General features: G+C 45.1%; 1 protein-coding gene across 1 annotated transcript in view; it reads right to left on the bottom strand.

Annotated features, from left to right (window-relative positions):
* Positions 1-4,038: 4,038 nt before the first annotated feature.
* The window catches only part of LOC110508431 (neuronal acetylcholine receptor subunit beta-2), a 46,543-nt gene continuing 39,017 nt past the window's right edge, over positions 4,039-11,564 (bottom strand). Inside the window, exon 6 of the mRNA XM_036967459.2 lies at positions 4,039-7,736. Coding sequence (XP_036823354.1) covers positions 7,584-7,736 — 153 coding nt within the window. The 3' untranslated portion in view covers positions 4,039-7,583. The remainder of the gene's footprint in view (positions 7,737-11,564) is intronic.

Here is an 11,564-nt window from a genome sequence, read left to right as displayed (position 1 = left end):
GCTTGTCGTGGAGTATTGTTGTGGTTTCTGGATACTTTGTGTGTCTGTTTGGGATATTCCTCATTGTACCCAGTCTCTCTGATGGAGAGGAGTAGTAACACTGTCTGGCCACCAGATGGGAGCAGAGTGAGAGACTCTCCAGGGATGGACTTTCGTGTCTGTGCTGCACTTCCATTAACTTAATCACATTTTATTGGTCACATACACGTGTTTAGCAGATGTTATTGCGGGTGCAGCGAAATGCTTGTGTTTGTAGCTCTAACAGTTCAGTAATATCTAACAAGTATTTCACAACATATATACACACATTTAAGTAAAGGAATGGAATTAAGAATATATGATGAGCAATGTCAGAGCGGCATAGCCTAATATACAGTAGAATAGAATACAGTATATACATATGAGATGAGTAATGAAAAATGTGTAAACATTATTAAAGTAACTAGCGTTCCATTTATTAATGTGGCCAGTGATTCCAAGTCTATGTATATAGTCAGCAGCCTCTAATGTGCTAGTGATGGCTATTTAACAATCTGATGGCCTTGAGACAGAAGCTGTTTTTCAGTCTCTCGGTCCCAGCCTTGATGGCCTTCCCGTGACATTGGGTACTCTAGGTGTCTTGGAGGGCAGATAATTTGCGTCGGGCAGACCGCACCACCCTCTGGAGAGCACTGCGGTCGTGGGTGGTGCAGTTGCCATACCAGGCGGTGATACAGCCGACAGGATGCTCTCAATGGTGCATCTGTAAAGGTTTGTGAGGGTTTTCGGTGCCAAGACAAATTTCTTCAGCCTCCTGTTGCGCCTTCTTCACACCACTGTCTGTGTGGGTGGACCATTTCAGTTTGTCAGTGATGTGTACGCCGAAAAACTTGAAGCTTTCCACCTTCTCCACTGCGGTCCCGTCGAGGTCATTCTGAAGGAAATTACCTGAATAGCCTGATATTTTACATTACCACTGATACCAACAGTACCTGGATGGGCTGACAATAACAGATCAGTTTCATCCATACAGTGGGGCAAAAAAGTATTTAGTCAGCCACCAATTGTGCAAGTTCTCCCACTTCAAAAGATATGAGGCCTGTAATTTTCATCATAGGTACGCTTCAACTATGACAGACAAAATGAGAAAAAATATCCAGAAAATCACATTGTAGGATTTGTAATGAATTTATTTGCAAATTATGGTGGAAAATAAGTATTTGGTCAATAACAAAAGTTTATCTCAATACTTTGTTATATACCCTTTGTTGGCAAATGTTTTCTGTAAGTCTTCACAAGGTTTTCACACACTGTTGCTGGTATTTTGGCCCATTCCTCCATGCAGATCTTCTCTAGAGCAGTGATGTTTTGGGGCTGTTGCTGGGCAACACGGACTTTCAACTCCCTCCAAAGATTTTCTATGGGGTTGAGATCTGGAGACTGGCTAGGCCACTCCAGGACCTTGAAATGCTTCTTACGAAGCCACTCCTTCGTTGCCCGGGCGGTGTGTTTGGGATCATTGTCATGCTGAAAGACCCAGCCACGTTTCATCTTCAATGCCCTTGCTGATGCTAGGCTTTGTTACTTTGGTCCCAGCTCTCTGCAGGTCATTCACTAGGTCCCCCCGTGTGGTTCTGGGATTTTTGCTCACTGTTCTTGTGATCATTTTGACCCCACGGGGTGAGATCTTGCGTGGAGCCCCAGATCGAGGGAGATTATCAGTGGTCTTGTATGTCTTCCATTTCCTAATAATTGATCCCACAGTTGATTTCTTCAAACCAAGCTGCTTACCTATTGCAGATTCAGTCTTCCCAGCCTGGTGCAGGTCTACAATTTTGTTTCTGGTGTCCTTTGACAGCTCTTTGGTCTTGGCCATAGTGGAGTTGTTATACTGATAACAAGTTCAAACAGGTGCCATTAATACAGGTAATGAGTGGAGGACAGAGGAGCCTCTTAAAGAAGACGTTACAGGTCTGTGAGAGCCAGAAATCTTGCTTGTTTGTAGGTTACCAAATAGTTATTTTCCACCACAATTTGCAAATAAATTCATTAAAAATCCTACATTGTGATTTTCTGGATTTTTTCCCCCTCATTTTGTCTGTCATAGTTGAAGTGTACCTATGATGAAAATTACAGGTCTCTCTCATCTTTTTAAGTGGGAGAACTTGCACAATTGGTGGCTGACTAAATACTTTTTTGCCCCACTGTACCTTATGAAGATCTGTGATGTTTCACAATGAGCTCTATAATCTGTCCAACAACAGATCTCAGAACTGTGTTCCACGTTGACCCATCTTAGACTGTTCTCTCATTTTTAAGATGTTCTTCCTAAAGTTGAATCCAAAGCCAACATTACTGAATATTAAACCTTTATAATTAGCAGAACAGACAGAATCCCTCAGGAAACAGATATTCAGGATGTTGGTAGTCTATACCAAATATGAAATATTTCTATTGTCGATGAACACTGATGTGGTACAGAATTGTAATGTGATAGGAATGCATTAATCAAACATTACAAATGGTACTACAACACATATGCAAACACACAATCCTGTAAATGTGCACATACAACAGTTGGTTGGCAGTAGGAAGAACTTGAAATTACCTTGAAACAGGCCTGTTAGTACAGTAATAGGTTATTTTACTGTAAAGCTACAGCACTTTGAACCAGGTTACTGGCCACAGTGTTTTACTGTAAAGCTACAGCACTTTGAACCAGGTTACTGGCCACAGTGTTTTACTGTAAAGCTACAGCACTTTGAACCAGGTTACTGGCCACAGTGTTTTACTGTAACGCTACAGCACTTTGAATCAGGTTACTGGCCACAGTGTTTTACTGTAACGCTACAGCACTTTGAACCAGGTTACTGGCCACAGTGTTTTACTGTAAAGCTACAGCACTTTGAACCAGGTTACTGGCCACAGTGTTTTACTGTAACGCTACAGCACTTTGAACCAGGTTACTGGCCACAGTGTTTTACTGTAACGCTACAGCACTTTGAACCAGGTTACTGGCCACAGTGTTTTACTGTAACGCTACAGCACTTTGAACCAGGTTACTGGCCACAGTGTTTTACTGTAACGCTACAGCACTTTGAACCAGGTTACTGGCCACAGTGTTTTACTGTAACGCTACAGCACTTTGAATCAGGTTACTGGCCACAGTGTTTTACTGTAAAGCTACAGCACTTTGAACCAGGTTACTGGCCACAGTGTTTTACTGTAACGCTACAGCACTTTGAATCAGGTTACTGGCCACAGTGTTTTACTGTAACGCTACAGCACTTTGAACCAGGTTACTGGCCACAGTGTTTTACTGTAAAGCTACAGCACTTTGAACCAGGTTACTGGCCACAGTGTTTTACTGTAAAGCTACAGCACTTTGAACCAGGTTACTGGCCACAGTGTTTTACTGTAAAGCTACAGCACTTTGAATCAGGTTACTGGCCACAGTGTTTTACTGTAAAGCTACAGCACTTTGAACCAGGTTACTGGCCACAGTGTTTTACTGTAAAGCTACAGCACTTTGAATCAGGTTACTGGCCACAGTGTTTTACTGTAAAGCTACAGCACTTTGAACCAGGTTACTGGCCACAGTGTTTTACTGTAAAGCTACAGCACTTTGAACCAGGTTACTGGCCACAGTGTTTTACAGTAATGCTACAGCACTTTGAATCAGGTTACTGGCCACAGTGTTTTACTGTAAAGCTACAGCACTTTGAACCAGGTTACTGGCCACAGTGTTTTACTGTAAAGCTACAGCACTTTGAACCAGGTTACTGGCCACAGTGTTTTACTGTAAAGTTACAGCACTTTGAACCAGGTTACTGGCCACAGTGTTTTACAGTAACGCTACAGCACTTTGAATCAGGTTACTGGCCACAGTGTTTTACTGTAAAGCTACAGCACTTTGAACCAGGTTACTGGCCACAGTGTTTTACTGTAAAGCTACAGTACTTTGAATCAGGTCAGGGGGGGGGGGTGTGTGTGTGTGTGTGGTGTGTGTGTGTGTGTGTGTGTGCTTGTGCGTCAGAAGAACATACAACAGAAACTGAATGTTGAACTGAACCTACAACCTTTATTGGACAGGAACAAAGCTGTGAGCGGTTATTGGAGGACAACGCTCTCCTCTGAGTGGGGAATGGAGAATAACACAGAGACAAAGATAGAGGGACAGAGGAGAGATAGACAAGAAGAAGGGACAGAGGAGAGAGCAACAATAAGAAAGGACAGATGAGAGAGAGACAAAAAGAAAGGACAGAGGAGAGAGAGAATAAGGGAATGAAGGGGAGCGAGAGAACAAGAAGAAAGGACAGAGGAGCGAGAGAACAAGAAGAAAGGACAGAGGAGAGAGAGAACAAGAAGAAAGGACAGAGGAGAGAGAGAATAAGAATAAAGGACAGAGGAGAGAGAGAACAAGGGAATGAAGGGGAGAGAGAGATCAAGAAGAAAGGACAGAGGAGCGAGAGAACAAGAAGAAAGGACAGAGGAGAGAGAGAACAAGAAGAAAGGACAGAGGAGAGAGAGACAAGAAGAATGGACAGAGGAGAGAGAGACAAGAAGAAAGGACAGAGGAGAGAGAGAACAAGGGAATGAAGGGGAAAGAGAGAACAGGGGAATGAAGGGGAGAGAAGGAAGAAAAGAGAGGGGTGGAGAAACGGGGAGGAGGGAGGGGATGGACAGCACTCTGTTTGCGTCACACCTCTACAGCCAGGTCCTGAAGGGAAAGAGAGGACTCCACTCCACAGGACTCCACAGCTCTCTGATAGGCTTTACACACTCCTGGGGCTCTCCTGGACTACCCCACTGTGAAAAGCCTGTGTCCCACAGAGTGACGCAAGGTCATGGAAGGGGATCCCTCAGGATGGCAGTTAACACTTGGCTGGTCTCTCTCTCTCCAGGGAAGTAAGCTCTCTTGCACATTGCGTCGGACAGATATGATAATGCAGTGGGCAATGAGTACACACACACACACACATCGGACATTAAGTAATTGAACCTGGCCCATTACTGTAATAACTATAGGTGGCTTGTGTTCTGACAATTATAATAATAATACAGCATTACACACTGGAGAGAGTCAGCTACAGAGCACAACACAATCTGAGAGAGGGAGGACAGGAGGCGGAAGGAGGAGAGGAGAGAGTCAGCTACAGAGCACAACACAATCTGAGAGAGGGAGGACAGGAGGCGGAAGGAGGAGAGGAGAGAGTCAGCTACAGAGCACAACACAATCTGAGAGAGGGAGGACAGGAGGGGGAAGGAGGAGAGGAGCGAGGGGGAAGGAGGGAAGGACAGGAGGAGAGGACAGAAGGGGGAAGGAGGAGAGGAGAGAGTCAGCTACAGAGCACAACACAATCTGAGAGAGGGAGGACAGGAGGGGGAAGGAGGAGAGGAGCGAGGGTGAAGAAGGGAAGGACAGGAGGAGAGGACAGGAGGGGGAAGGAGGAGAGGACAGGAGGGGGAAGGAGGAGAGGAGAGAGTCAGCTACAGAGCACAACACAATCTGAGAGAGGGAGGACAGGAGGGGGAAGGAGGAGAGGAGGGAAGGACAGGAGGAGAGGACAGGAGGGGGAAGGAGGAGAGGACAGGGGGGTAAGGAGGGAGGACAGGTGGGGGAAGGAGGGAGGACAGGTGGGGGATGGAGGGGGAAGGAGGAGAGGAGCGAGGGAGAAGGAGGGGAGGACAGGAGGGGGAAGGAGGGGAGGAGAGAGGGGGAAGGAGGAGAGGGCAGGAGGGGGAAGGAGGGGAGGACATGATGAGGAAGGAGGAGAGAGGGAGAAGAAGGGGAGGACAGGAGGGGGAAGGGGGGGAGGAGAGAGGGAGGAAAGGAAGAGAGGACAGAGTGAGACACTGTCTTACTCTGATAATGATAATCACAGTGATGACAGAAATTAACATTTGTGCAAACATTCATAACACACAATAGCTTACATTTTGTGAGAAAACATCCTTATTCCAACAATACATATCATATCATCTGTCAGTTCTATATTCGACCACCCAATTTTGTGCAATCATGGCTCAACTGATCTGTACTAATCTGTCGTTCTGCCCCTGAACAGGCAGTTAACCCACTGTTCCTAGGCCGTCATTGAAAATAAGAATTTGTTCTTAACTGACTTGCCTAGTTAAATAAAGGTTAAATAAATTTTAAAAACTGTAAAAAGAGGGAATTTACTCCATCTTGGCTCAACCCAATCTCAGTTTCCCAGGAACTTACTGAATCTAGACTCATCCCATTGCAACTGTACCCTATGGCACAATCTGCTATTATCCCAATAGAGCTGTATACGCAGACATCCTACACCTTTATCTTTCTCTAAGGTTGAATCCCAAATCACCCCCTGCCCCTTCACCTCTGCCATTTGCACAAGTGTACTAAAGCTGAGGGAGTGAAAAATTATGGGGGTGTAGGGGCTAATTAGATCCTCCTATAGCCACTTCGACCTAGCCAGCACGGATGCAGGCTTCAGAGCGCAGTGCTATCCCGACACTCACTGCTATATGTCTGAAGTTAGCACAATTGAATTGTAAAAAATGGAGAGGCGTGTCTAATTATATACCACGTGCATGTGTTTATGTCTGATTCAGAGACTGGTCCCGGTGGGTTTATTGATCCCATCGCCACTCTCTGGAAGTCACCCTCGGAGCTTCGTCAACAACACGTGACAACGGAGGGAGTTGGTATTGGCGAGGGGGCGGTTTGGGATTCACTATAACTACTTCATCTCATTCCATCTAACTCTCTGTCAATATCCCTCTCTCTCTTTCATCTCTCTCCTTCACGATCTGTCTCTTCTACTCATATAGTGTTAGCGTGCACGTCACAGGCTGTGTAGTACAGGTAATATCACATTCTTGTTTAAAAGCGTAGAGAATCATACAACAAACCACTGCACCCGACCTTTCTCTCAGGAAGACACAGAGAAATCGCAATAATATTATATTCAAAGCTATACTGTGGTACACTGCTAGGCTATGGTAAAATATACTGTACTGTACTATCAGTTGGCTTAACAGAAGTGGCTTGGAAAAACAATTATGAACCTTGACAACCCCCCACTTGCCTTTACATTTTCCCGATTGGTTGACACAGTTTCCAATCAAGGTTCTGTTACTGAAGCATTAAGTTCTGTACCAGTTGAAGGTGCGACAATATACTCTCAGTAAGCTTGCACAGTCAGCTTGGAATGAAAAGCATTGATTGGCTGGCGTAGCGTTCTACAGGATGTCAAACAATTTAGAGATTGTCCTCTCTCCCACTGATTGGCTTCTGCCGCTTATCACTCAGAGGGAGAGAGGAGAGGCATAACTCCACCTTCCTCTGGAAAAAAGGGAAGAGTTGTCCATCCATTTATCCCTCCTCTGGAAAAAAATAGATATTTCATACGATGTTGGTGTTAAGTTTAGTTCTTCAGTTCAGAACAGTTCAGTAGAAAGGCTATAAAGGTTAACAGGTGTGGCTCCTGTCCAATTTAGTTCCACAGACTTAATAAAACCCACTTCCCCTGCTGGGCAGGTGCCTCCCTCCTGCCCCTGTCCTGCTGTGCTGATTGGGTCGGGGCGGTGTCCATCGATGCTGCTGGGCACCTGGTTGGTCAGCCATTGGTGTTGGTGATGGTCTTGGCAGTGTAGTTCTGGAACAGTGGCTGGAGGAACATCCCGACGGTTCCAGACACACACACAATTATAAAGATCCACAGGAAGAGACGGTCGATCACCATGGCAACATACTTCCAGTCCTCGCTCACCTGAAGAGGGTGTAGGCAGAGGTTTACATAAGTACAGTTCTTACTAAAAGTATTCACACCTTTGACTTTTTCCACTTATTGTTGTGTTACAGGATAGGATTCAAATGGATTTAATTGTCATTTTGTTGTGAACGATCTACACAAAATACTCTAATGTCAAAGTGGAAGAACAATTCTAACATTTGTAAAAAATCTATGAAAAATAAAACACTAATATACAGTATCTTGTTTATACAAGTAGTGTAATGACCCTGGGTTTATAAAAGCGGATATCGACTCTGCTGCTTGAGCATGCTTTTGGGGCACAGTCGATAGCGCGCTGGACTTCGGGCTAGAAGGTTGAGGGTTCGAGACCTGCCCCTGCTTTTTCATTACAGTATTCATCCCACTGAGTCAATACAGAACATGTTAGAATCACCTTTGGCAGCGATTACAGCTGAGAGTCTTTCTGTGTAAGTCTCTAAGAGCTTTGCACACTTGGATTGTACAATATATGCCTATTATTCTTTAAAAAAATATTCAAGCTCTGTCAAGTTGGTTGTTGGTCATTTTCAAGTCTTGCCATAGATTTTTTGACATTGGGTTTTAGGTTATTGTCCTGCTGAAAGGTGAATTTGTCTCCCAGTGTCTGTTGGAAAGCAGACTGAACCAGGTTTACCTCTATTCCATTTATTTTTATCCTAAAAAAAACTCCTGCCGATGACAAGCATACCCATAACATGATGCAGCCACCACCATGCTTGAAAATATGAAGAGTGGTACTCAGTGATGTGTTATGTCGGATAAGCCCCAAACACAACGCTTTGTATTCAGGACAAAAAAAGTATTACTTTAGTGCCTTATTGCAAACAGGATGCATGTTTTGGAATATGTGTATTCTGTACACATATTCTGGAGCAACGAACCGCCCTTGCTGTCTCTGCCTGGCCGGTTCCCCTCTTTCCACTGGGATTCTCTGCCTCTAACCCTATTACAGGGGCTGAGTCACTGGCTTACCGGTGCTCTTTCATGCCGTCCCTAGGAGGGGTGCGCCACTTGAGTGGGTTGAGTCACTGATGTGATCTTCCTGTCTGGGTTGGCACCCCCCCCTTGGGTTGTGCCGTGGCGGAGATATTTGTGGGCTATACTCGGCCTTGTCTCAGGATGGTAAGTTGGTGGTTGAAGATATCCCTCTAGTGGTGTGGGGGCTGTGCTTTGGCAAAGTGGGTGGGGTTATATCCTTCCTGTTTGGCCCTGTCCGGGGGTATCATCGGATGAGGCCACAGTGTCTCTTGACCCCTCCTGTCTCAGCCTCCAGTATTTAAGCTGCAGTAGTTTATGTGTCGGGGGGCTAGGGTCAGTTTGTTATATCTGGAGTACTTCTGCAGACTTGTTTTCGAGTTGCTGTGCGTTTTGTTGCCAACCTGTTTTGCTACCTGACAAATTTACGGTTTTTACTTTTTAATTACCGTTTATATATATATATATATTTTTTTTCCTCAACTTTTTCACTCCGGACGCTTTATCTGGACATGGTTCGTCAGGACCTCCAACAGCCGAAGCTAAGTAGTAACATTAACATGATGCCTTCTAATTGCAGTCGCTGTACTCGCCTTATGGCGAGGATAGCTGTGCTACAAGCCCAGCTTCAGACACAATCGCTAGGCAAGGGTAATTTCAGTGTAGGAAAGGATGAAACCGCGTCTGTGCCACCAGTAAGTACAGATAGTAGTATAAATCCCCTGGCACAGTCCCCGCAGCCGGACAGGTTTCTGGAAGGAAATGCTGTAGGAACGCTCAACCGGTGTCGCTCATTCAGCCGACAGAAACTTTCAACCGGTTTTCCCCATTAAGCAGCGGGTCGGAGTCAGAGGCCGAGTCTTCTCTGGTCTCTACTCCTCCCGTTACGGGGTCTGAGACGCCGAAGCTTCCCACCATTAGCTCTGACAAATTGAAAACTCTAGTCATTGGCGACTCCATTACCCGCAGTATTAGACTTAAAACGAATCATCCAGCAATCATACACTGTTTACCGGGGGGCAGGGCTACCGACGTTAAGGCTAATCTGAAGATGGTGCTGGCTAAAGCTAAAACTGGCGAGTGTAGAGAGTATAGAGATATTGTTATCCACGTCGGCACCAACGATGTTAGGATGAAACAGTCAGAGATCACCAAGCGCAACATAGCTTCTGCGTGTAAATCAGCTAGAAAGATGTGTCGGCATCGAGTAATTGTCTCTGGCCCCCTCCCAGTTAGGGGGAGTGATGAGCTCTACAGCAGAGTCTCACAACTCAATCGCTGGTTGAAAACTGTTTTCTGCCCCTCCCAAAAGATAGAATTTGTAGATAATTGGCCCTCTTTCTGGGACTCACCCACAAACAGGACCAAGCCTGACCTGCTGAGGAGTGACGGACTCCATCCTAGCTGGAGGGGTGCTCTCATTTTATCTACCAACATAGACAGGGCTCTAACTCCTCTAGCTCCACAATGAAATAGGGTGCAGGCCAGGCAGCAGGCTGTTAGCCAGCCTGCCAGCATAGTGGAGTCTGCCACTAGCACAGTCAGTGTCAGCACAGTCAGTGTAGTCAGCTCAGCTATCACCATTGAGACCGTGTCAAAACTAAACATGGCGGTGTTCGCCTTAGCAATCTCACTAGGATAAAGACCACCTCCATTCCTGTCATTATTGAAAGAGATCATGATACCTCACATCTCAAAATAGGGCTCCTTAATGTTAGATCCCTTACTTCAAAGGCAATTATAGTCAATGAACTATTCACTGATCATAATCTTGATGTGATTGGCCTGACTGAAACATGGCTGAAGCCTGATGAATTTACTGTGTTAAATGAGGCCTCACCTCCTGGCTACACTAGTGACCATATCCCCCGTGCATCCCGCAAAGGCGGAGGTGTTGCTAACATTTACGATAGCAAATTTCAATTTACAAAAAAAGAAAATGACGTTTTCGTCTTTTGAGCTTCTAGCCATGAAATCTATGCAGCCTACTCAATCACTTTTTATAGCTACTGTTTACAGGCCTCCTGGGCCATATACAGCGTTCCTCACTGAGTTCCCTGAATTCCTATCGGACCTTGTAGTCATAGCAGATAATATTCTAATCTTTGGTGACTTTAATATTCACATGGAAAAGTCCACAGACCCACTCCAAAAGGCTTTCGGAGCCATCATTGACTCAGTGGGTTTTGTCCAACATGTCTCTGGACCTACTCACTGTCACAGTCATACGCTGGATCTAGTTTTGTCCCATGGAATAAATGTTGTGGATCTTAATGTTTTTCCTCATAATCCTGGACTATCGGACCACCATTTTATTACGTTTGCAATTGCAACAAATAATCTGCTCAGACCCCAACCAAGGAACATCAAAAGTCGTGCTATAAATTCACAGACAACACAAAGATTCCTTGATGTCCTTCCAGATTCCCTCTGTCTACCCAAGGACAAAAATCAGTTAACCACCTAACTGAGGAACTCAATTTAACCTTGCGCAATACCCTAGATGCAGTTGCACCCCTAAAAATTAAAAACATTTCTCATAAGAAACTAGCTCCCTGGTACACAGAAAATACCTGAGCTCTGAAGCAAGCTTCCAGAAAATTGGAACGGAAATGGCGCCACACCAAACTGGAAGTCTTCCGACTAGCTTGGAAAGACAGTACTGTGCAGTACCGAAGAGCCCTTACTGCTGCTCGATCATCCTATTTTTCTAACTTAATTGAGGAAAATAAGAACAATCCGAAATTCTTTTTTGATACTGTCGCAAAGCTAACTAAAAAGCAGCATTCCCCAAGAGAGGATGACTTTCACTTTAGCAGTGATAAATTC

This window comes from Oncorhynchus mykiss, chromosome 3 (genome assembly GCF_057628025.1).
Source record: "Oncorhynchus mykiss isolate SJ-2025 chromosome 3, ASM5762802v1, whole genome shotgun sequence".
NCBI lineage: Eukaryota > Metazoa > Chordata > Actinopteri > Salmoniformes > Salmonidae > Oncorhynchus > Oncorhynchus mykiss.
The sequence above is the reverse complement of the archived record's forward strand: the minus strand, read 5'-3'. Positions and strand labels throughout refer to the sequence as shown.